We start from the raw sequence: 27,294 nt of genomic DNA on the forward strand, positions 1-27,294 counted from the left end.
TGTGTTAGCATTAGCTGCTAATGTGTGCAGTAATGCGCTGCAAAATAGTTTAAAGGTGAATGTAATCCACACTGGTGAATGAAAACATCTGAATTAGACATCATCTCGGCAAGAGAAGCTGATTTTGGACGTAGGCAACACAGGAAACCAGTTGTGTATATATGTGTGTTTGTATATGTCACTGGAAAAAAAGACATATAAAAAATGTATCTTAAAGCTTTATGAATTGATATTGGATTTATTAAATTTGAATCGATTCAAACTGATAAATCGATTTTTTAAACCCAGCCCTACACAGGCTTAAATATATAAAACTAAAAGCTGACTTCCTATACTCCTATACTTCAATAATACAGATAGACAGTACTGACATTGGAAGAAAAACTGTAGCAAAGATACATAATTACAAGATGAAGATGAGAACAGACAGAAGAACAATAAGGGGAAGGAGACGAGATTGTACGAGTGTGCCCTTTATGGCAACCCTTTGTTGAGAGTTAAATGGTATATTATACACAATCTACCATGGAAACACATTTTAATTCAATGTATTTACTACCCTCCAAATACCCAAAGAGATATATAGCTTCATATTGTTATGGTTTGCTTATTTGGGTTTGAATGTCACCAAATGGATCTCTTCAGCCGCGGGCATAAAATAAACTTCTTTTAGAAGGACTGAAAACATCGGGTGTGCTGAGATATCTGCGATAAAAGAGCAATGCAATCACAAGTAGATACTATCAGCTGCTTCTTGGCAACATGGAAACAACATTGAGTTTACTGTGTAAACACACAGGAAGACTACAGTGTTTGCTAAGCCTACAAAGTAGAAGAGACTTAAGTATAATTAGAAGGTTAATTAAAAGGATTTTTGAGTGCATCTGTGTGTGTGTTTGTGATATTTTCACCCAAAACAAACAAGTGGAGGGACACAATTTAAGATGTAACTCGACTTTAATCAATCAACAAACTGTACTTTTGCTTTAAAGCGAACTCGCCTCTTTAAGGCATTACCATCTAATTTATTTGGTGTTGATTAATTCAACACCCCAAAAAATGTAGACAGGCAAATGTAATCAACAAACTGAATCCTGGGATGAGTGTGCCGCCTTGAAGGAGAAAAGCAGCGCTCGCCTACCTTTCACTTATCAAGGGACTTTGGCCGAGTAACGCTGATTATCCTCCCTGTTTGCTGGCGTAACATTGATTATCGCCCCAATGTGCCAAGAGCCCCTCTGGGAGGATCATTGTTCTTAATCCTTTGACCTAGCTACCTCTCCTCAACACACCTTGGATTAGGTCCTCTAGTGGTTGCCTGGCACTCTGGGAAATAGGGTAAACAATTAAGAGATTAAGTGGCTGGGGCTAAATGTTAGGCATCCCCAACTGAGAAGCCCTATTCTCGTTCACAATGCACAGGTCTGGGCTCATTCCCAAAATCTTTTCTTGTTTTGATTCCAATGACAGGCTTAAAGGCTCATGGTGGCTAAGATGGCCATCCATTCTTGACTGTCTGTGCAATTTTTTTTCTCTGTTTCTGCATCTGCATAAAGCTATTCTGAGAAAGACTGCATCACTCTGGTAACTCTGGTTCCTTGCTGAACAAAGCACTACAGTTACTGATCTCATTGCACAGCTGAGTAATTTTTTGGATCATAAAACAAGATCACATTTATGCAGAGACACAGTTTCAGCACACTTTGGCAAAAGGTGATGACAATGCAAGACAGAGGAGTGACTCAGACTATGTCAGCAGTCTCTGCCATCCAGATCTGAAGAATGATAAATCCTCTGTGTTGTTTATCTGAGTTAAAACCATTGGGTTGTTTTGAGGCTCATAACTGATTGCATATGGTTGTAAGAGTCAATGCAGCCACCCAATAAAACAGATAATAATACATTAAAAAAAATCTTGCCTTAAATACACAAGATAAAAAACCCTCTCAGCTTTTGGACAAAGGCTTACACAGGGGTAGGCACACACAATACCATTAGTGTTGGATGCTCATTAAGATAACAAGCTATCTGTGTGTGTGATCAGCTTGACTGACAATAAGATATGCTGAAGCTGCAAGCGTCATGCCTTAGAGTCTTTAGGTAAGTACTTGACACCAACAGTCAGTTACAAAGAAAGAAAGATAGACAGATAGAGAGATGGCCTGTCTGCAAAATGGGTTAAAAAGAAAAAAACTGACAGGTAAAGTCACCCTTACATGATTATTGACTGACAGAGTGAGGATTATCAGGGAGGCTGCTGTAGGTCAAAGCATGTAGAGATGGTGAAGCACTCAGAGGGTGACATACACATTAACTGTGTGTTGAAACACACACAGAGTGCACTGCGTTAAGCTTTAACATCTCACCTCGTAATGGTGACTTCATGGCGGCTTCCACCATGCCCACCAGTAGCTGTAGGCTCTTGGGGTCTTGGGCCAGCCCGGAGGCAAACGCGGCCAGTGCGTCGGCATGGCGACCAAGGTACTGAAGGGCAACACCCTGTCGGAAGTATGCCTGTAAAGAGAAAAGGAGAACAGAGAGAGTTATCAGGGGCTCCGGTCGTTTGCCACAGCATGGGACTTTATTCAAACACATTACCAGACACACTCATTTCACGCTATTTGCATTTTTTCCACATGAGCAGGTCCCCAAACATGGCACCTCTCTGCTTTGTATTCCCATTATTGAGTGATCACTGGGTTTTTTGTACTTGTTAATTGGATTATAAGTTCTACATAAATGCACATGTTACTCTCTGGCTGGCTGCCTTCTCAGGAGAAACTGTTTTCACTTTCTTTTTTGATATTTTTCATCTATTTGCTGTGGGGATAAAATGCACAAGTAGAGCACTGGGATTTTGTCTTTGGCTGTGTTTGAAAAGTAAAGAGAAAGAAAAATGAGAATAAGACAAGACTTTATATTTTCTCAGGTCTGACTGTAGCTTAAAGAAGAACACCCATAAGCACCTTAGATTGTGCAGTTCCCTTTGACAGGAAACAGTTTTAAAATAGTATCACAAGTGGCCTAGAGACTAAATAATCTTATATCAGATCTGCACATGTGTCATGTGTAAAAGCCTCCTCAAGCAGGCAAAAATTAAACAGATTTTTTATGCAGTCATTTCTTCTCAGGCATTAAAGTTCTTGGATGCATAACAATTCAGTATCACTGAGACGTAAAGTCCATGCAGCTTGTGACATATTCTATCTTTCTGTGAGAGACTAAAATGTTTTGGTACATTCTGCAGATTAAAACTTAAAACAGACACTGTCTCTGGGATCCAAACCCCATCAATTAGTGTTTCTCTCTCTCTCTCTCTCTCTCTCTCTCTCTCTCTCTCTCTCTTCAACATATCTACTTGGACTCACAAGAGAAAAAGAAGCATAATGTTTCATCCAGGCATGTGACTCAGTATGTTTGTGTCTGAGGCCTGATCAGACAATAATCCAAGTGAGTTGCTGAGCCTGACTCTGGTCCAGTCTAACAACAGCCGCAAAGAGAGATGGAACTAGACTCAGCTCATTATTCAAGATCCAAACCACTAAATCCCCCAAAGAGAAGTCGAAACTGTCTCTGAGAATAGACATATGTGGGCTTGTGTCTCAGAAACACACAATTACAGTGGTGAAGCATGGGGGAACATTACGAAAAAGCTTTGTGTGAGGCAGAGAAACTGTTGTGTTTTGCAGCCTAACCTCTCCTTTATTGGTGTTTCTGTGCTTGCTTTTGTGTGTGGGGAAAAGAGTTTGGACTGTTGTCCAGACTGCCTTCTGACCACCTCCTCAGTGAGTCGGCAGTCATTCCACTCCCAGCCTCCAAAAGTGACACAAAGACTAATTTGTCATTAGCATCTAAGAGGCCTTTTCATTAGTCTTCCCAAGCCTCTCTGTTAGCGCCACTAGAAAGTAAGAAAGGCGGGGAGGATTAAGGAAAATGAGACATGACATTGAATTTATAGAGACCAGTAATTAATTTTGCTTCTGTCTGAGCCCCCACTGACTACCAATCTCTCTCTAGACTAGGTGCCCCCCTTCTCAACAGTTCCTCCTCCAATGAAACCTCCACAACTCCATTGAAAATGACGAGGACAGAGATTAAATTCAAAGCATTAACCTTTGTTCTAACACTGTTATTATATGATGGGAGCACAGGCCAGGGTAGCCGCTCAATATTAATTGCATCTTGTAGCGGTGGAGTTTGGGCAGGACGTTGGTTAGAAGTGAGAGGCCCGCAAACGTTTTGCCCAAGGGAACAAAAGACATTTAAAAGCACTTCTTCCCTTGATTAGATTTAGCCTACAATATGACCGTTCCCCCTTTCATTTTTTAAAGCACAGTGCCCTCACTGAGACAACCAGGGAAGGATGAGGAGAAAGAAGATGGATAAAATAAGGTTTTCTTTAAACGAAAGCAGGCATCATTTTTAATCATTTCATTGTAGCCCATGCAGTTGAACATGAGGTTGACAACTGTGCAGAGGACACAATAAAACACTGCAAGCACAAGCACCAGAATAAATGCATAAATGAGAGCAGCATGGCAAAAATGACAGAATCAATGTGCCATATAGCCTTATAAGATTTTGTTCTTCCATTAATCTCCCACTGCCTTCAAATTACATCATACATTTGTACAAAGACATATGCACAGAATAACCTTAGCCTTCAGCCAGTGCTGCTTTATTTTACAGTGGCTGAATAATAATTAAACACAATAGTGACAGTAATACTGCAGAGGCACAAGAAAAACTGTGACTGGCACATCTAAATAAAGCCCTCAATAGAAAAGCCTGATATACTGTAAGGGTTAAAGTTACTGCAATTACACCAACAGGTTGGCTATGCTAGCGGCATGAAGCATGTGAGGTGAAGGAAGAGCAAGATTTTACCCCTACACATTTCTTTAATTCACGCTTAACAGGATCTTTTCTAAAAACACAGCAGCATCTGCTTAGAGCTGCTGCTTCAGTGATTAGCAGAGCCTCTAGCTCTTAGCCTGACAGAGAGACAAATTGAGCGAAAAAGATCGAGAGCAGTACACTGGAAGGGGGGAAAGAGAAAGAGAGTACTCCACTGATTAACTTTCCTTGTCAACATACAGCATTAGATACACAACTGCATAATACAAGTGGGTGCTTAATCATTCAGCCAAAAACATCTCCATAAACAGGATGCATGGCAGAAAATCACTTTTCAGAAAGCAAAGTTTTTTAAACACATGCCCTCCTGAAATCTTCGGCATCTGCTTGGCATCTTGTACAACATGACATCCACAAAGTGAGTCTTCCAATGATGTGTTGTGCCTGAGATTCAGTTCATGGGCAAATTACTGAACCTTCCTGCATGCTTGCCTCCTATAATTAATGCAGCAATGTACTGTTACCACAGATGAGTGGATAGAGATGGAAGGTTTGTCGTTCCAACCTGTGGGTAAATACTGAGAGTGCTAAAGCGCATGTGCATTAGCACGTGTGTTCATGTGTGTGATTGAACAGAAAGAGAGAGCAAGACGGGCTACAAAATACTTAAAAATGAAAGAGAGGATAAAAGCTTTTCTTCTTTCTCAAACATTTTAATATTTCATGACTGCTTGTTTGATGTAGTTTTAAATATTCATGTTTTTATGCTTAGGAGGAAGAGAGGAAATGATGCAAAAAAATCTTTTTAATACACTGTTATACACATTGCAGAAAACCAGTGCACACATATACACAAAAAAGCTAATGCACACGTTTGCATGTGCTCTGTTTCTCTCTAACAAGGCTTTTATAATGAAACATGGACAGTTTTCTTCTGGTGACAGCTCTGTTGTTCACAATGAGGTTCACAGTCAGAGCAGCTGAACAGAAAGTTGACAAGATTAAGATTGTGAGTTTGGCGCAACACCAGCTGTTGGAGGCTCTTTTTCTATTAGCAGATTAATGTCTCAGCATATGTCCTTGCCCCCTTCTTAGGATCCTCTTCAGCACACTATAACCCCAGGGGTGTCCTCAGCCCCAGGGAACGCGTCTGTGTTTGCACTTGTTTACCCTTGTTCAAGATGTGGGTCTAACAGGCTTAAAGGAAGCATTCAATACTTCGACTAGCTGTGCTGTTACACCAAATGGCTGTGAATAGTGAGCCACATGAGTATTATTTGGCATAGAGCAATAATGACTTGCTGTGTGTATGCACTCAGCATTCTGCCTGATACAGGTTAGTGTGCAAAGTTTGTAATTTAGACTCTCATATTAGGATGACTACTGACCAAAAACATACCTTCTTCCATAGTTTATTTATCCAAGTTGAATTAGATGTATTTTGTGATTCAAAGACAATATGGGTATTTTTTCAGCCAATCATTAATCTTTTATTTTAAAAAAATCTAATTGCTAAGCTAATTTGTACATGCCTTAAATCAAGGACAGTGAAATTTATAACCTGCCTGCATGTCAGCTTCTTTATGTCAGCTGAAGTTGTTTAATGCCATACAATCAGAGCTGTGAAAGCTAAACTACACTGATGTCTCTATAATCAAAGGGGATAACTACTTGTGCACAATCCAGGCAGCCCATCACTGAATCACAACAGCTTCAGCTAGGCTCTGCTTGCTGTGCCCTGATAGGTGATCAACAATAACAGAGATGCACTCAAATGTGGAAATCGATAGAAGCCACATAAGCACTGCTTTGACAGCGCCACACCCCTCTTTGCTGTAGTGTGTTTAAGATATGCCTGCTGCAGAAGGATTCTGATCACACACAGGGCAAGTGATGCCAAAACACCGATTCTGAACAGAGCTCCTGCTGGTAACAAAACAGAACCCAAATCAGTATATCAAATTGGGACAGCAGGCTACAAATACACTGCATACATACACACACACACACGTAAATACGAACTCAGGAAAAATACGTCAATATCTCCTCCAGAAAAACACCCATCTGTCTCCAACAAGCATGTATTACTTGGAATCAGCTCTCCGCCCAGGCCAGGGTGCTGGGATTAGATTAACACTAATAGCGTCACAGGAAAAATTGCTACTTCTCTTCCTTCTGTTTCCTTGCTCCTTAACTGTAGTTGCTGTTGCTGGGGCCTCCATCGTGGACCAGAAATGTCATATGTCGACCAGGGTTTCAGACACGCGCTTATGCCGTTCCCTGTACATCTCTGCTACCACGTTTTTCAAGGTGACACAGTCGATTCACTGGATACACAGAATGTCAGCTGCTTAATTTAATATCCAGGGATAACTGTCGACCGTGGCAAATTAGCTGGGAGACCTACTGAAGAAAGTTAAATGAAATGATTGCTGTTTTGGGCCTACTGCTCAACAGGCTGACAGCCACAGAAGAAGCACAATGGAGACTCCACTTAATTAAACCTACTTAAAAGCTAAATTTCTATCCATCTCCACACAACCCCCTGCAGGTACAGATCTTTATCCCTCAGGACTGAAGAGGTCTGAGGTCAGTCCTTGCCGGGGGGTAGCAGGGACATTACATTCGTTGCCTTGGGTCAAACATAAACCTCTGGCCTCAGGGTCACACGGACAGAATCAAGATACAGCTGCCTGTCTATTACCATCTCCCCCAATCTAATAAGACCAAACCCTAAACCAGCAAACGGCCCTGACCTGCATCGATCAAGTATGTGTTCATCTGTGCATGTTTGTTGTGTCAGTTAGAAAAAAGCCTGACAGACTGAATTTTCCTCACACTGGCTTTTTCTTTATTAATCTAGCCAATCAATAATAAATGTTGCTTTTCCAGGATTTTTCTAATATGCTGACTTCAGACAATCATACTGCCATTTCTTTGTTAGCAGCAGAAAACCTAACAAAGGTGAACATTAAGTGCTTTTGCAAGTCAAATTAAGGAACCTTACAATCTGCATGTAGGTAGACATAGTAAAATATTTATGATCCATTGATATATTTTTCCCAAAGGGCTTTGTAGACTCTGGTGATTGCTGTTTCATCCAAAGCCCTTAATTAGCCTATTAGATTAGTTGGCTTTAATGAGAGTAAATTAAACTAATCATTCTTTGTGGAGCTGGCAATTAAATAGTAATTGTTGTATTATTCAGTGAGTGGTGACAGTAAAATCCAGGTAAACTTCGGGTTGCATGGAAGAGATTTCAGCGTGAAAGTCTCTCACTGCAGCAAGAAATCGATTAGCCAGCTCCCATCAAACTGGCAGGCAGCGCAGGACTTTAGATCGGAAAAGGTCATAGTCAGGTACGTGGAATCAATGCTGACCACTCTGTATTCACTGTGTCTCACATTATCTGACTACAGGATGGTTTAATGTTTTCTAAAAACAATTACCAAAAGACAAAGGGAACCGTCAATAAAGAAGGTCAGGCTTTGTGGTGCACATCTATTGTGACAAAGTGAAACAGAAAGGAAAAAACTGATATTGTTCATTTATCACCAACAGATGAGACAGCACAATAGATGCAAGCTGTGGGGTCGTGCAGTGACATCCTGTCACAATGCACTGTTTGTCAGGAGAAATTCAATTTTCTTTCTGCTACGTGCATGTCCACCATAACAGAGCATTTTCACAAAGGAAACAGACCAATGAAAAGTGATAAACCAGCAGATAAAATCGCAGTATACCTGTAGCTCATTCCAACCATGTTAATTCCAATGTTAGAAAAGTCATGTCACACTCCACCAATATGATTTATAGCTCGATTTGTCACATGGATGCAGCTAGCATACTTGCACTCCTATTAGCATCTTAAGAGTCTTTAGATGTGCGGCTGAGAGGGTCAGGGTGCTAAACAGATTTCCGTGCCCCTCTCAACTAGATCCTTGGCTCTGTTCTGCCTGAGCATTGCACACGATTCCTGCAGCCACAGGGGCTGACTCTCAATTAAAGTAGGCATTAATTACTTAAAGGGGCTTTAATCAATCAAGACCAGATGGTGAACCTGAAAAAGAGAGCAACCTCCAGGCTGCAGAAGTGTTTTCCAACCAGACTAGACTAAAGGTAGCCATAAAGGACTTCATTAGAAAATACCCTCAAGATTTACATTGTATAGAGTATACTATTCCAATCACAAAAAGGCCATCAAGCAATTTTAAAATGTTAACTTAATCTTGTTGCCAACCTGTTTCAGTCATAAGTTGACAAACTTAAAAAAGATTTTGGATTTTGATCATTTCTATCAATGGCTCAGATTATTTGGATTTTTGATACATTTAGCACAACAGTGATGGGAGACCTGGCACTGGTTATGTGGTCTCCTGGCCTGAGGCACCATGTCCTCCATCTTAATTTGTACTCCTTTAATTGGCTTTGACAGTGAACTCAAGCACGGCTGAAAAATGCACACCTATTAGTAAACACTGGCTGAGCCTCAATATGAGAAACCAGGCTTTTCATTAACCATTAAGATGGGTACTTGTTTCCATCTGACCCTCCCTTGACAACTCCTCAAAGCACGACGCTCTTACATTGATTTTAGTGGGAGACAAGTACTGTAGTTCAAAAAATGTATATAGCCTTCCTACTCACATTTCTGTTTGGTCTGTGCAAAAAGAAAGCAGTTCGAACTGGCATTTTTTGCTGTGCCAAAAATCAGCTGCCAAATCAGAAGTATTCTGAGACCGCTGGTGTTTTTTTTTTTTTTTTGGTTGTTTTTTTTTGGAGCAATTCTCATTTAAGATCCCAAAGAGAAACAAAGTAAATCAAGTCATTACCCCCTTGGAGTGTGACACACAGTAGGCACAGCTCTTTGCCAGAGTCAGCACTTGAGTTGGGTTCATTAGAGCGCTCTGGCCTTTGTGAAAAGTTGCCTCATCAAAGAAGTTTCAGCAGCACAGCTGCCCACCAGTGTGGCTTCTCCAGAGCTGCCCTGCAATACTTCACAAGACTCACATTCCGCCGTTATGGGGAGTTCTAACGAAAGCATGGCACGAGGCTCAGTGTGTTCAATTCTGCTAGTGAGGAGTCATACATGATTGAGTAAAGACAAGCTGAATCACTGATAAGGCACTAAGAAGTTGAGAGGACTGGGCACAGAGGAGGGCAGGGTGAGGGAAGACAATAGTAGTTCAGCCCAAAGGGTCAGACATGTACAACAAGGAGGTGGACTGACATAAAAAGAGGGAAATAAAGGTTAGCACATGAAGAAGGCACAGGGGTGTCTCTTGTTATTCCTTCCTCCTATACTGTACAATGCCATCCTGGCTATCTGAGCTTTTTATTGTGAATGACCTATTTCTTCTTTCCATCTCCCAGTGCAGCAGCAGTATCTGTATACTGGGCTTGTTGTGGCTGTAACCCCACAGCTCTGCCATGCTTGTGCACACAGAGATCTCCCTAGCGATTATCAGATAAATGCACTTTAATTCACAACACATGCAGCGCAGGTTTATATATAGACTCGCTAATTCCCCCTCGGCCACACTGCAATATGAACTCCATGCCGCACCAATTTAAGTGTGTGATGAGTCCCACGCGGACAGGCTCCTCTACTTATCATATATATGACATGCTCAGGCACTTTGCTAGGCCAGAGAAAAATACCAGAAGCTGAGAAAAGTGAGATTATGAGTGGACCAGTTTGGATTTATTAATGATTAATGAAGAGAGCAGTTTTCAGAGCTGTTTCCTGTGGAGAATTATGGGTCAATCTCAGATGCAGCTGAGCTGAACACTAGTACCATTTTGATGGGAAGCATGTCAAACCCACAGAAAAACTAAATATGTGACGGCTTCACAGTGCTGCTAAAGCACATTTTAGCAACAGCTACTATTTTGGATTGAAATCCCGACAGCCAACTCCCATAGCAGGACTAATTGGCACAGATCTAGTGAAAGAGGGTATCTCTCCCTGATAACACTGCATAGTCTTGTAACACATCTGCACAGTCTTTGTGTTAGCTCATTAAACAGCAAGTTCCATCAGCGTTCTTTGGCCATCACCATGCATCATTAATTGTGTCCGCTTGCTAATAACGCTTGCTGCATTTCTTTGGCTTTGATGTCTATCTCAATGCATGCAGGCAGGCTCGATGGCCTATCCAGCGATAAAATGAATTAAAGACTTCTTCTTACCACCTGTGGATGGGTCTTATGTGAAAATAAGATGGTAAATATGTTAACTGAAACTTCTGGCAACTTGTATGAGCATAAAAGTAATCTACCGTCTGAAAACCCACATATAAACACACACGTACACACGCACACAGTATGCCAACTAAAATACTTGCTCCAAGCTATGAGTCATACTGTGGATGCCAACAATCAATGGGGCTCACCGCAACCAGCTGGCTGTAGTAACGGAATGTATTAATTTTCTCATCTAGAAACAAATATATACTACAAATAGATTAATGGTGTTTGATCAGCTTGGCGGAGCATTGCCAATTAGTATGCATGGATAGAAAGAGGCAGGATGCTTCATTTTATGTGCTGCTCTAAAAGCTTACGGCAGCTATTATAAATGGTTGGGGTAAGATGAGATGACATGACTACCAATCTCAGCTGTATTCAAAAGCATCACAGCTCCCAAAGCATCGGGGGAGTTACAACGGGGAAAAAAATGAGATACAGAGGGGAAATAAAAAAATAATAAAGGAGGAAAAAAAGGACAGAGGAGCCAGGGGAGCAGGGGCACAAGTGTAGAAAACTGAGGGGCATAGATTAGGACCAGGGAGAGGTGACAGTAGACCTCTTTTCATACTACACAGAGTTTGGCAATTACTGGTGACAGCAGTTCACACCAAGATGTGGAAGAGATTGATCCAGACAAGCAAGACTCTGTTTGCTTTGTTAAAAGTAATTAATCACTAAGGCCACAGAGGAGTGGTGCCTTGAGTGCTACACAATGCTGCCAAGTGAGCCAGCCTATGTGTGTGTGTGTGTGTGTGTGTGTGTGTGTGTGTGTGTGTGTGTGTGTGTGTGTGTGTGTGTGTGTGTGTGCGTGTCTGTGTGTGTGTGTGTAATCACATGTGAATGCAAGTGTGCTTACGTGTCCTGGCATACATTTCTGAAAGAAAGTCTGAAAAAGTCAGAGAGAAAGGATGGAGTGGCTGGGGAGAACTTTTAGGAAAACTAGAAAAAACTAGCAGATGGAAGAAGGAGGAAGGGGAGAGTGGAGCATGCACAAGTTGCACCCAGTCCTCCACATGCATGCACTCAAGAGGACCAATAAAGCAATCCATCATAAGGGTCCCATCCACACCACCACTGAGCAGAGGAGAACTATGGCTTAAGGAGATAACAATGGGGAAAAAATACAGAAAAATCCACACATCACAATTTCAACCTTTTGTTTTATAAATGAAAATGTTAAACCACATTTACCTTTTGTAATTACTATCTCAACAGACTTAAATGAAGAGGAAAATCCAGCAGTGATCCTGATCTGATAAAACCAGACACACTCCTCTGACACGTCTTTACAGTGACTGGAAATAACTCACAGCTAAGCCAATATCCCCTGTGGCCATATTCTGACTTCTAGACAGCAGTCACATCAAACCAGCTGCATTTTTTTAGCACATTTCAAATATAAAAATCAAAGAGAAAAAGCTAAAGTTCTTTGCATACTGTAAATCGCTGCAGATAACACAAACTGCTCTGAAGCTGTGAACCATACTCCCACCTCCCCACCCTTTACATTGCAGTGATAACAGCAGCAGCAGCAGCCCAGAGCCACAAAGACACAACCATGATCAATACCAGTGCACATACACACTTACAGAAGGCACCAGTGATCTCGCAGTAGCTGCAAATCTTAAGGGAATGAGTGTCACTGGGTGATGAGAAAATTAGATGTGAAATCTTGAGTGGAGCAAAGAAGAAAAAACAGAGAGGTGGGGCATGAGGAGGCCATGGGTGTTCTCTAGAATCATATTTCTATCCTTAAGCTAGAGAGTTAGAAGGGCGGCAGCTGCAGCAGTAAAATGGCCACGCACAGAGAAAGGACTCATTGAAGTGCTGGCTGTGCAGCCGCAGGCCTGGACTCTAATAGAAACAGAAAGCAGGGACCCTTGTATGTCAGTGCTTTGGCTGAGCAGAATACTAAATCCCTCTCTCGTGGTAATAATCACCCCAAGCTAGATGCAGGAGTGCAACACCCTTTTGCAAATGAACATCAGGAAACCAGCAAATTCAAATTAGCACATTGTCCGTACCTGCTGATCTACACTCACAGCTCTGTGGAGCAAAACCTGGAGGATGCAGTTTGGCCAGTAAGAGCACAATTATCTGGCAGAAGCGAAATACTAAAAGCTTTGCATTTCCAACATTACATTTTTTTCTTCACTGGAATAATATCACTGTTTTCTTGACCGCAGACCAGCAGTTCTGTTTTTTTTTCTTTCTTTTTTTTTTTTAATAGAAGTGGTGTGATAAATGGTGAAAAGGCACAGATCTCTCCCTATATGGCCAAGGTGTGTGAATTACCTAGCAGGATACCCTGGGAGTGATGACCCCAACTGATGTAGCCAACCCCGTTGCCATCATTTACTGAGCTGTTGGCCCTCCTTGAGACCTGGGCCATAACTTAAACGCACACTACAGTAGTAGCGGTTTAAAAGTTCCCCTGTTTCCATGATGGGTCCTTGACTGGTTCTTGACTGGTCCTTGACTGGTCCTTGACTGATCCTTGGCCGATCCTTCACAGGTCTGTGGGGGTAATGTAATCCCCCGCAATGACGTCGTCAGCGAGGCTCTGCCCCTAAGCAGCCCAAGTAAAAAAACAGCTGCAATCCCTCTTTTGTCCACGGGGAGGAGCAGTGATTTGATCTTGCTGCTCTCTAAACAGTTTATAATGAGCTGTGTCGCTCATTTGTTGCATTTTTGCCAACATTTAAAAAATGATTTGATTTGAAAATGGCGTCAAATAAATGTATCAAAAAAGCCGACATGTGTAGCTAATGGTGTTATGAGGCAAAGCACAACCTCCTCAAGTCGGCTAAGTGGTGAATGTCACTAGCAGCGAGCTTTCTAAACATCCCGAGGAGCGCTGCCAGCGGTCATTTGACTGCAACGTAAGTTATTCACAGTGGGGGTTGATACAGCTGCTGCATAACTGAATATTGACAAAATCATAACGTAATATCGGCAGGTAAAAATAACATTACTGATAATGTGTAAAGCAGGGATCACAAAAGTCCGGACCCAGCCCAACCTATATTCTGAATTAGGCCTCAAAGTGCTATTATCCTAAGTAGATAAGTAAATAAATGGTTTATACTGTGAAATGAAGTGTCCCTGGATTTTATTCATAGCGATCTAGTGATAAAACGTGATAAAACGTCATACAACTGTGTCTCAGCGGTGGGACAGCTGCCTGCCCGCTGTCTGAAGCAGGCACATGCGCAAAGGCTGGTAGGAATGACAGGAACCAGCAGCCTATCATCACACAGGGTTTGTGATCTTACAGCCAATCAGAAGCAGAGTAGGGCGGCCATTTATTACAACTCCATAGCCTTGTGATATACGACAGTTTGGCTGAGAAAGAGTCTCCCTGAGCGGCTCTGTGGAAGTTTAGACGTGCTAAACTGCTCGTAAATATTGATGTGTTTACTTTTCCAAACAAGTAAGCAGGTAAAACTATAGACAACAACTATATAATAAAAGTCCTAAAATACCAGGTTCAGCCGTTTAGTTTTTAATACACTATAAGCATGGTAGCGTGACTGGCGGTCATCAAAAGACCGCTGGCGACGCTTCCAGTGTTTAACACTAGAAAACCCAGAGATTTCTTATCCCTCTACCATGCCCAGAGTACAACCAAAAGGCTGCCCGGTTTGAAATTAACAATTCAATGGCCAACAATTAGCACCTTTACATTTGTAAACACAGCCATTACCTGCCGTTAGCTGTTCAAGCATACTCCTTGGGGGGAGGAGTGTGCTTGAAAAGAGCCTTGTGGACTGTGCTGTATAGTTTCACTCACCACAAACGGTATTTGTGCTTTTGACCATTTCTCACATTTTCATGTACCCTTTATTGAGCATTGGTCATGTGAGTTTTCATCGTCATCACACTATTGTACGTCCAGCTTGCTTTCAAGTGAGAGATTATCACGTTTCTGTTTCCACAAAGGCAAGAAGGAAAGCATAATCAAGTATTTCAAATGAGAGATAATTACATTCCTTTTGACCTGGGAACAGAAAAGCAAAATCAATTTAATGTTCCTCACTTCCTAATATGGTGCAACAAGGTTCACAGTCCTCAATGTTTTTAGTAAAAAAAAAAAAAAATTAAAAAACACCTTACTAACAGGGTGGAATGGAACATAACAGAGTGGAACAGAATATAACAGGGTGGAAAATATTTGTTCCCAATTCCAAATAAAAACGCTTCAATGGCCAGATGATCAGCAATGAATAAAGATATTTCTACAGTGATCCAGATTTTTTGTTTGTTGTTTTTTTTGTTTTACATTTTAGATTTTGTAAGAGATGGGTGTTTTAACAACAGCAGTTTTATCCGTGACTTTAATCGATAATTATTATCATTATCCAGTGTATAAAAATGTTGGTGTAAAAACGCCAAAGATAGATAAGCATGATGCTGAACTTCGTGGTCTTAGCTCCTGGTTTGGTGTGTCTTGTTCTGTTTATTATCATTCTGAAAGGTATACCAAGTTGTGGGCTGCATATATGCAGCCCACAACTTGAACAAAGGCTAAATTCCTCAACATTCGCACTTGCTCCATAAAATTACCATCTCCAAGGCTCCTCCACCACCACTTTGACTATGGATTGATAAGTAAATGAGCCGCAGTTTTGTAATTGTTGCATTGTCAAAACAGTTCTGTTAGTGTTGTCACACAAAATTCAGTAGACTAGTTGGTTCCTATGCAGTGAATTTACATGTTATTACAAAAATACACAATAATAAAATAGGCAAGTGGCAAGATTAGAATAATGTTATAAGTTCTGCGCAAAGACTCCTTTTTCATTTTCCAAAACAAAACTGACATAAACAATCTTGAAAAAAATGTGCACGTAGGCTATGAGGAAAGAATGAATGCAATGAAGTAGGGACTGGTTGAATAAACACGGTTTAACTGGACGCCTAAGCGAGCGCGTTGCAGGATGGCTCCAGATTTTATTGTCAAATGGTTCCAGGTCAACCAAGTCCGAACTGCTTAGAGCAGAGTCCTGCACGGTTCCGTTTTGCTACGCATACCTGCTCTAACCCGTTAGAATGACTCCCGAACCCGACTCGTCACCAATGTATTTATTCCATTTAAATCCGAACCAGACTGATGTTTAACCCGCGAACCGAGCCATTAACGCATCATTGCCATGCTGCACCGCTTCTTTTCCATTATTATAGCCTATTGTTTTATCATTGTGTTAATCTAAAACACATAGATAGCCTATGAATGTTTATTTTAAGCTTGCTCAACATTTTTAAACAGCTTTATATTCCTCTGACTGAACCATTTCAGAGTGAAGACTAAACCAGACCAGTGTGTTTTATTTTGCCACTGAGAGGGTATTTATAATAGGCTACTCGGAGATTGCTGTGCTTTAACAAAATGTAATCCACCTTTCCTGGCAGCAGCTGTGTTCTCCGTTCCTGGACTACAAATCCGGCGGCAGAAAACTCTGCTGCGCAAATACCAGCGTAAAATAAACTTTCATATATTTTCTCTGTGTTGTTGTAGTATATTCAGATGATAAAACAACAATATAATAAAAAAGAAGACTTGGAAGGAGGAACAGCGGTGCAGTAGGCTATGGCACACGTTAACGTTAAAAAGCACACTGCTTGTTGTAAATACTTGGTTTATGCTTTAAGAGGTAAATATTTTGGTTAACATGTTGAAGAAATATCGTTGTTTCTTTTTTCATCTCTTGCTATGCTATTGAATTTGGCAACATTAACATGGAAATTCACTGCATTAGGACCGACTAGCCTACTGAATTTCTGGTAGCATGACAACACAAACTGGACTCGTTTGACCACTCTTACCCAATGTGCAACAATCACAAAACTGGGTCACTTGTTCAGCTGCCTCATTGCGGCTCATTTACGTATCAATCCACAGTCAAAGTGGTGGTGGAGGAGCCTAAGAGATGGTAATTTTCTGGAGCAAGTGCGAATGTTGAAGAAGGCGCATGTTCAAGTTGGGGGCTGCATACAGTACCTTTTGGAATGGTAATCAGAGCGTGTCGGGGAATAGCCCACCTGGAGGGGTGACGTAATCGGGATTCCCGGCGAGCAGGAAGTCGCAGCACAGCGAGTGTTGGATGTCCCCCCGCGATTAGACACATTGAAGTGGAAGACATTATCTCCGATCCTGCGTGGGGCTTTTATCTGTCGCCCTGTCTTCTTATGGAGGTGAAATAAATAATATGAGAATAAAATAACCCTTCCTAGCTACCTCAAACAGATTCTGTGTTGCTTGATCCAAATCTGATTTGTCTATGTTAATAATGCTAATATTAAAAGATTAATCAGTATGATAAATACATCCTATTGAGAATAGAGCTAGGGGCTGTGATCCAGTATTTGAAAGGTTTTATTAACCTACTAGCATTCATTTCTGAATAAAACAATTGGCAGCGCACAAGCATGTTACAATTTCACATTCCACGTCAAACGATGATTATGTATTAAGTTTTATGCATTTTTATGAATTGTGACTGGCCATCAGAGGTGCTTTGAGTGGCGCCTCTGCCGGTCAGTGTAAATTCAGATAAAATCTGACAGACTACGGGCGATGAGAAGTCTGTGAGAGAAGCGCCATCTTCTGGGTCTACCCTATATTACAAGGAATGGGTGGAGTTTGATTAAAACATCGACACTCCCAGGAGAAGGAGGGGGCCTCTCTGGCGGCTGGAAGTTGGAAGGCAGCTGGCTGGAACTGGAATGGAACTGGGCTGGAAGCCGGCAGGTATTCGCCTGGCTTTCAGCTTGGATGGGAACTTTTAAACCGCTACTACTGTAACACCCTCTGGACCTCCACCTTAAAAGCAGGACTCAAACTCATAACTTATCATTAGATGACATTGCATGAGTTTTATTTAAGAACAATACACATATTTGAGCATCTTACTCCATGCTTACTGGGGTTACCTTTGTTACCATGTCAGCTTTATTTCATAATGTGTTTATCAGCATGCAACAAAAGCACACAGGTTCATGTGCTGCTTCTCTTTGGTGCATAATGTTCCTGCTTTCCTTGCTTGAAAAAAAATGTTACTGCACATTTCCTAACCAGTTTCCAACACCATTCTCCCTGCATCATTTATCATGTTGTGGCATTAAGATAACATCCTGCACTTAAACCATCTCCTATTGCTACTCCATGAATAAACTTCTTAAAATCAGCCAGTGATGGCTCATAATGTTGGCCTATCATGTTGGGCCTCTTCATAAACTGTTTTCTCTCCTGGGTAAAAATGGCTGGCTATGCTTTTCAGTGCAGCTAGATTAAGCATTCTGATTCAAACATTTTTCTGCTGCTTCTTCCCCCAGAGCTTGCAAAGATGAAGAGAGTTTTGGAGTACTCAGAGAGAATTTCTTTCAACCTATGGTGCTTCATGTTCTCTCAAGGGAGTTCCATTCTCACTGTCAGGGGTCTGAAAACTAAACAACCCTGAGGACAGGGCCATGCAGCCACTCATCTACTATACAAACATGGTAAGCACAGACAGGATGGAACGGCAGGCTGTTTACAAGGCTAAGCAAGCACATCGATCACTCCTGATGACTCTCTAAGAGTCTCATGGATTAAAAAAAAAAAGCTTTGGACAGAAAACTGTGACACTGAGATGAATAAACTGTAGTCACTCATCTTCATTACAGAAATGTTAGTGTTTTGGGTGGTTCTGTAACCAACATATGCATCTAATTATCATAACTTCCTTAAAACAAGAAATATGAAGCCCACCATGAATAGTTAAAATCACACACTATAAAAACATCCTTAAATGAGAGTTCCCTCTTTGTGTGTGCATGTTCAAGTCAAGTGTGTGCATTTGTCTGCTTGTGTGCATGTAATGCACTTCTATCACTGAGTCGTCTTATTAAACCCGTTGCCTGGAGAAAACAGAGTAATTACTCAGTCCCTCACAACACCTTTTGGACTTTGGGCCACATTCAATGTGCTGCTCCAAATGTCACACACCTCAGCTGGCAATTAAACAGCACGCTCCCCCAGTCACTGTTTTAATGGGCTCCCAATACTAATAGGAAAAGCTGCAAGGCCATCTCATTCCAGATTACAAAAAAAAGAAAACAAAAACAAAAAAAGGGTAATGTGATCATAAACCCAAAAGCAAAATTCTTATTTAATTTGCAGGTATTCACAAGTACTTAAGGTCAATTAAAGCATGAAAATCATGTAAAAACACCCAGGAGGTACAGATAGTCTATACTTCTGCTGATGTAACCTACAAATTTTGTTGCTACAAGATAGGATTTTGTTTTGTTTAAAACTCCATGGATGTGAAGTCTCATCCATACGGAGGCCTGAAGGTGAAAAACACCACAACACCAGAGAAACAAAAACAACAAAAATTCTGCAAAACTAATTTTTGCCACTACATCTCCTTTAAGTTATGACAGTAATGTCCACAGATTTTACTAAATCCAAACCCTTTCACTGAAAATAAATACTTTAAAGCTTGTATTGATTTCAAAGAGGAAGCTTGTTATGCCACTTAAGACACAGGTTCAACTGCGCAACCCTGCTTTACACTTCCTGTTTAACAGCAGTACAGGTAATTACCTCTAACAAGTCAAAACACAAGGTCAGAGAGCAGCCACAAAGTTTGACACCTCTTTCCTGTCAGGTGGCTCCTCCAGTGACACTGAGTCACATCCAGTCTCTATTAAGGCTGTTCACCCTGGTGTCACTCTGCATTGCGTAGAGACCAATTAATAGAGCAGCTTCTGCACGCATGTCATAGTGGCAGCTGCCTCACTCTCTCCTTCCTTCTTGGGCACAGCTACAATAGGTCCTCAGTGTTTATGTCACCTCTTAATTGCATTTCCCCCCCCATAATAGAAGTATGGTTTTGTGCAGACGCCCCGAGGAAGAAAAAGAAGGTCAGGTTGCCAATTTGGAGCTGGCAGGTTGAGAGAAGCGGCGGCACTTAGCTTCGCCTGAGAAGAGAACGGGGGCGGGGGGACTGCTGCTCATCGACAGAAAACAGGACAAACAGAGGAGGTAAGTTAAAAGGAAAGATGAACCCCCCCTCCCACACCCCCCTTATTAATTGTCTTAAGGTTCTAGGGTGTGACACAAGGCTTATGGGGAAGCTCCTGACAGCAGAGCTGCATATGATTCAACAGAGACAATGTGAAGCGGGTGGGACATTTTCAGAAGGTCATTTTAATATGCAAAGCAAATATACAAGACAAAATACATTAAACAGAACTGTGGGCAAGCCAATTCATTCATTTAGAATGAGTAGGTGTGTCCAAGTCTTAAACAGGTACTTAAAAGTGCTTTATAAAGGACTGCTCATTTTCATTATATTGTACATTTTTAAAGGTCAGCTTGAAAACTAAAATGGGGAAATAGCAATCAAACTTGAAGCAGTTAATTATAAAGGAACCATAGTCTAATAATACATCAGCTTAAGGCTTTGATATTTGCAGATGGTTATTACTAGATTTTGTGCTTAACCAGATTATTTGCAGGGAAAATAAACCCCTCCAAAAATCCCAAAATGTTTACACAGCCAGAACAACAAATGGCTTTTCTGCACAGCTTTTTCTGATGCCTGCTCTCACTTGAACAGATATGTAGTGAAAAAACACCACAGAACCCTGGACTTTCAATTTCTTTCCATTACTGAACTTTTTCCATAAATAGTCTGTGTGGTGGGGTAGACGAAGAATGAAAGGAGTGAGTAACAAAGGTAGTTCAGAGGCAGGTTTAGGACTGCATACACAAAAGGCAAAAGAAGGGATTAAATTACAGCCAATAGTATATGTATGTGTGAAAAATAATTTACTTGTGACAACAAATCAGTTCCAGTAAAACGACCATCTGAGACATGAAAAGAAAAACAGCACCTATCTCTTTGACCAGGCTTCTCTAGCAGGCGGCATAAGCTCCATAGATCCCCGCTTTGCATTCCAGTGTGTCTGGGTCAAACCGTCAGTTTGTCTCTCACACTTGCTGTCTCTCTGTCCCAATCCAAAGTGTCACTGAACCAAGTCAGGAGGATGTGGCAGCTCTGGTCAGGAGTTCATCATGGGTCAACAGCTGGGTTCTTCCCAAGGGGACTCCAGCATTGTTTATAAAGGGGATCTTTTTTGCATGCAGTCACCCATGAAGGGCTGGTTTTATTAATGCAAATATATCTGCATTACACTGGGGAGGATATGTGGACAAATTGCAAGGGATATGATTACACCATAAGTGATGTGTTTTTTTTTTTTATTGTTTGTTTTGTTTTTTTGGGGGTTTTTTTTGTCTTGGGATATTCAGAAATATTACCACTCTTAACAGAGAGCCAAAGTGAAAGATGGAAGACAGATCTGATGGGTGAGAAAGTTAGGTCACCCATTAAAAACAGACCCATCACTCCAGCAGTGACCCTTCTGACCTGCACAGCACATCCCCTCCAACCACCACACATGCATAGTTTTACGACAGCAGATGCTGCCACACTGTTTCTGCAGCTGCCTCTTCCCGTCAGTCATAAACCAACATCCAGTGAATCCAGACAAACAAGAGTAAGTGGTTTCTAACACCCCAGTCAATTACAGAGGTATATCTATCACAGCCTCCACACAAACATCACACAAAAAGACTCAGTCCAAGTGCCACAAAGTGAATATTATCTCTTACCAGCAGATGTGAATATAACTATTGCTGGGTAGTTATCCTCAAACAGTGTAGCCCAAAATCCTTCCTATACCCATGACCCGAGCAACTCTCATGCCCCAGCATGGCAAAAAGACAAAACCATTATTGTGAATCACCCAAAACACTTGGCTTTCAACTGGGCTAAAACTGGAAGAGCCTTTGAACATCACACCACATGCTAAAAGAGCTCCAGTGCTGGCCCCAGGGGGCTCTGAGCTTGGCCTCATCCTCATGTTTTTCAATACACAACTACTGACAGAAATGAAAAGAGAATCTGAAAAAACAAACAAACAAACAAAAAAAAAACAAACATATATATATATATATACATATATAGTAAAAGAGCAAAAGATTTCTTTGACCCAGAGGACCTACAAAGACTTCTGAGGTCATTTCTCCACACATATAAAAATTATTAACACAAAATGAATAAGTATCTTTTCTTGTCTCACTCTCTTAGGGTCTCCTATGCAGCATTTCAATTGTCAAGGGAGGGAAACCCTTTCATGGTGCTCACTTTGACAACGCAGACTCTTTCTGGTCTCTGAGGAGCAATTACAGTTGCCCTGTGAAATACCGCAACGCTCCAAAGGGCTAGTTCACTGCCTGGGGGACCCTCTTATACCTCTTCAAACCCCAGTTTCAACCTATGTAAAAGTTGGTGCGAACCAAGCCCTTGAACTCAAATGAGCATAAACCAAGACCAGGACGGGCAATGACACCAGCCACCATGTATGTAGAAGCTACATTCACACAGCAGTTGATAATGCTCAAAATGTATAATTTCAGTGCGACCTTCATCAGTACGTGGCCCTGAAGTAACACGAGAAAAACAAGAGAAAAAACATGTCATGCAGTTTGTAGTGTTTATAAAGTAAATATGGATGCTTCACTTATTTGTGTACCAACTTGGAAGCACTTGCACAGTTGGAACCAATAAAATTATGCCAAGTGATAAATAAAATGATTCAATGCTGCCATGATTTGATATAGTCACGTTCCCCTTCCAACAGAGAATTGTGACGTTTGTCTCTCTGTGACGTCAAAGTTGGATAAAATGTGGCATACTGTCAGAATGATGTCATATCAACACATATGTAATATGTATCCAATTTAGGACCACATATGAAAGTGGCCTGGGTTGGAGTAAAATCGGATTTGCGCATGCTAATGTTTGTCATTAAAAAAATTCTATATGAGTCACATATTGGCAAAAAATCTAAACTGAGCTGCAGTGTGAACATAGCCAGCCCACCCATATCTGAAGGACAGGTAACAGTCAGTGATGAGTTTATTTATTCATCTCCATGCCAGGAAGTGAGAGCACACAGCAGACTGATGAGGTGTGTCTAAACACTTCTCATCATCACCTCTTTGTGATTATCTCTCTGATCATTAATTAATCATCTTCTGAGGTCTGAGTGGCTAAACAGCCCCCACCAAGAGGTGATAGGGGACAAATGCAAAAGCAGCACAGCCTCCGTCCTCATAGAAGTGTAAACAGGTGCCAGGAGGTAAGACCTAAACCACTCCGCCAATTAGATTCACCCAAAGATGGGATTGCTATGCCACACTCAGTGCATGAATATCACATCACCCTTGCTTATCTGCTGCCTGTCCTTACATGGGATTGGCCTTTACCTGCCAGGCTCAGGAGTTGCTCTGACAGCGTACCTGATAACACATAGCTGTTACACCATATTTGCAGGGGTTTATCATCCTCCTTACTCTGCAGCACTGCAGCGATGGTGATAATTATGAAGACTGAATAAAGACCAGGGTGGATAATATTAATGTCATTGCTCTGAAATTTTGGTCCAATGATCAAAGGCATGCAGATAGAGGAGCACAGACCCAGAGCCAGTTATAATAATCTAAATAATTTAAGATTATTTAATGTGTTGAGAGAGTAAAAACACTGAACATGGCAGACATCTATAGTAACAAATTTTAGTTCCTTTTTAGCAGCTTTTAAGGCTTCCCACCCTTAATTTGAGACCCTGACACTAAACTGCCAGCCCTGAAAAAGGAAATAATCCAACCAGACAAAGATTTACAGAAAAAGAACTGATCATGACATTTACTAGGAACATAATAGGAATGTCTGTATTTTTATTCTTATATTTGCTTGCTTTAAAAATGAACAAGCAATTCTTATCCTTATGCCTAATATAAAGAATGGGTTTGGTTCGCTAACAGCCTAATGCTTTTTTTTTAACTGCAAACCTTTCACTGTACATAAATGTGTCTGGTCCAGCCAAAGCAGTTCTACAATTTAACATATTGCCGGCTGGCACACAGTGCAGTAGCTGCAGCCTTTTCCCACTATAATGGAGAACCCATGCGTCTGTTTTGGGGGGTATTTTTTGTTTGTTTGTTGTTTTTTTTTTTTTTCAAGGATTATCTTGAACAATATATACAGGCTGGGAGTAAATTTATAAAGTGTGTATGTGGGGGGTAAGTAAATGTAGCCCCTTGTGCTGTGTGTTTCAATCAGATTGAAGGTGTGCAAGCGCAGCACATTATTCTCCCCTGCTCTGCATAGCGCTGTGCTAGGCTATGTCCTCTTGCTGTTTTAGCGTGATGTATGACCCAAACACTGTGCTGCACCACACACCCCTTACACACTGCTCCAAATGCCCTCTGCAGCTTTTCATTCCACCTGTCAAACTGTTATTCATCTCTCCTGCTCTCTCCCCTCTCAGTCCCTCCCCAACCTCACACTTGCTTATCTTTTCAACCACCCCTACATCTTTCTGCCTTATTGTATCCATCACTTTGTTTTGTCTTCATGAGCATCCTTGCAGCTTTGTTTTTGTCAAAAAGAATGCAATATTTGTGATAGTTTAGCATGAATGTTGCACATCATCACTGTATGTATACTGGGTGCACTGATGTCAGCTAGGAGACATATTGTTGGATGTAAAGGGAGCATCAGAAATGTGCAATTTAAACAAAATTTACCTGCCTACTTTGTAGGGGTGCACTAACAGTAAGTAATGACTTATCCCATCAGTTACAGCTGGCTGTATGATGGCCAGCAAAGAAAAACTTAAAGTTTATCTAAATAACTTGAGTTGTCAGTTTAGTGTAGTTGGGCTTAGCAGACCTAAGTCTTGCAAACAGAAGGAGGGAATGAGGCACAAAGGTTAGAAATGTAATCTGGAAAAAGCAATTACTGTCATTTACTTTTTGTAATTCATCTCAACGGTATTCAGATCAAGAGGATGGTGCTGTAAGAAGGAGAAACACTGAGAAAACATCGTCAAAACAATCCCCACCAAACAACGCTTTGTTCATTATCTAAGGCTCTTGGCTACAGAAATACTTAATTAGATGGCTGTGTGTGCTATGTGCAATCTGCTCCAGTGTTCTTTATGTCTATCTATGACTCATCATTAAAACACAAAAAGATAAGAGGCAATGGCTGCTTTTATATCTGGCTCGTATTTCCATATATGTGAAAGAACTCATGTCCCCATATAAAAAATATGTTTTGTATCATATGTTACCTCTGAAAAATGTGTCTGTAATTACCTCAAAATTTTAATATTATGATATCTTCACTTCACAAACTAAAATGACTAAGGAGCAACATTGACTTCAAATTCTAACACCTGCAGCCGGCAGTCTCCCACTGAGCTCTTTAGATTATGTGTTGTAACTAAAGGCATGCGCTTCAGGCATCAACCAATACCTCTCCACTGGACTCCCCCAAAACTCAAGACAGCCCTAAGCCAAAGCCAGAGCATCAGCACAGCCTTGCATACGACATGCAGGCCACCAGCTCCACATTCCTAATCACACTGTGGAACTGATTCAATTCATTTGGCCTGGGAGCAGATATGGAGCCATTATGGCCTTATTAACAGAGTACAGAGGTGGAGCCACACCTGAGTGCTTTGGAAATAGGCAGAGCGCTCAGTTGATTCCACTGCAGGAGGCACATTGTGGAGATGTGAGCAGGAGGTTGTGGGGGGGAGCATTTCAAGATGAGGAGGCTAAATTTGATTAATCCATAAACTGATTTACTATGTCTGATAATGTGCTGGTAACACATCCACACAGGGACTGCTATGATTATATCAGTTATGGTTCACGGCCATCTAAGATAAGGTTAAGCTTGGGGCTCAGAAGAGGGAAGAGAGTAATTGAGTTAGCATTAGGGTAATACCATGCTATGATTTCTACGAAGGTATACAAAGTGTGATATGTAGCTTGAAGATGTCTGCACTGGATTGTTGGACCATGATCTGTTGTCCCTCTCTTTTATTACCGCCACTTTATGCATAATATTTAAACAACCAGTATTTCTCTGGATTAATTTTATTGATGAACAGATTAACTCGTTAATCTAAATCAATTCAAAATTTTATTGAAGCTCAAAAGATTGAATGTTTCATCAAGGAAAAGTGACATGTGTATTTTTCGTTTAAAGCATTAATAATTAAAGCCAAACTCAAATTCCTTTGCCACTATTTGTGGAGGCAACCCCAGGCTTCCAAACATTGTTTCAGAGCTGTATTATCTGCATTCAATAAAGGCTGAAATGGGCCTCAAGTCTTTGATAAGATTCAAAGCAAGCTTGGTCATTATTCAATCAGTGTCTAGTATCATGTGCAGTATCCTGCAAATGCAGGACTCCTACATATGGTATTCATAAGCCTTCCTAAATGCTAGTTTTCAGTTTAAAAAGTACCAGCTTTGGTTGTACCAGCATCCTCCACCATACAGGTGTCTGATTCTGTGTGGCATCATCCAGCTATAAATACACCTCTGAAATACCAGTCACAACGTATTTCTTTGCCATATCTTGATTAACCAATTTGTAATTTATCATTATTCATGTAAATAGGTCTCAGGTGTTTTTTTTTGTTTTTTTTACTTTGGCCATGTCTTGGAACACTTTACACTTTGTACAGCTGACATGTCAGAAAGTTTGTAATTCTGTGATAGATGATAACTGGTTGTCTGCAGTTTCACATTTAATTTTTCTGGAGTCATTTGCACTTAATTTGCACGTTCACTCATGTCTTTCTCAAGTATGTTGGCTGTTGGCAATGACAGGTGTGATTGTATGGTGGTCATGCATCAGTACCTTGGCTATATCCACTATGGCACATTTTTATAAACGCATTTTGTTATTTAAAAAATTCTAGTTGGATTAATTTCTCTTCAGGTCCTTTTCATCTGAGAAAATCAAGCTGGCTAATTATTATGCACAACTTAATGGCTTTGTGGTTTGGCCATCCAACATATTTCCACTGAACTCTATTTAGAAACTAAAAATAAATATTTAACAGGTTATTCAACCTGCAAGAACATATTTTACAGTTGAACTGTTTAATTTACAATCTAATTAGCCTGAATACATTACAATTATGTAAAATAGATTATGAATCTCAACTATATGCTCTTTTATTATAAAAAGGTTTTATATGCCTAGTATATAAGTTGCAAGCCTTCAATTTGGTACTAGACTACTTTACAATGACGCTTTT

At 40.9% G+C, this 27,294-nt stretch overlaps 1 protein-coding gene across 3 annotated transcripts in view; it reads right to left on the reverse strand.

Moving 5' to 3' along the window:
* Positions 1–27,294, reverse strand: part of LOC121648922 (tetratricopeptide repeat protein 28-like) — a 190,354-nt gene that overhangs the window by 72,365 nt on the left and 90,695 nt on the right. For all 3 annotated transcript variants that reach the window (XM_041999400.1, XM_041999399.1, XM_041999401.1), the window contains one exon: positions 2,367–2,514. In XM_041999400.1, the coding sequence (XP_041855334.1) occupies positions 2,367–2,514 (148 nt within the window). The remainder of the gene's footprint in view (positions 1–2,366; positions 2,515–27,294) is intronic.

Source organism: Melanotaenia boesemani, chromosome 11, assembly GCF_017639745.1.
Source record: "Melanotaenia boesemani isolate fMelBoe1 chromosome 11, fMelBoe1.pri, whole genome shotgun sequence".
NCBI classification, from domain to species: domain Eukaryota; kingdom Metazoa; phylum Chordata; class Actinopteri; order Atheriniformes; family Melanotaeniidae; genus Melanotaenia; species Melanotaenia boesemani.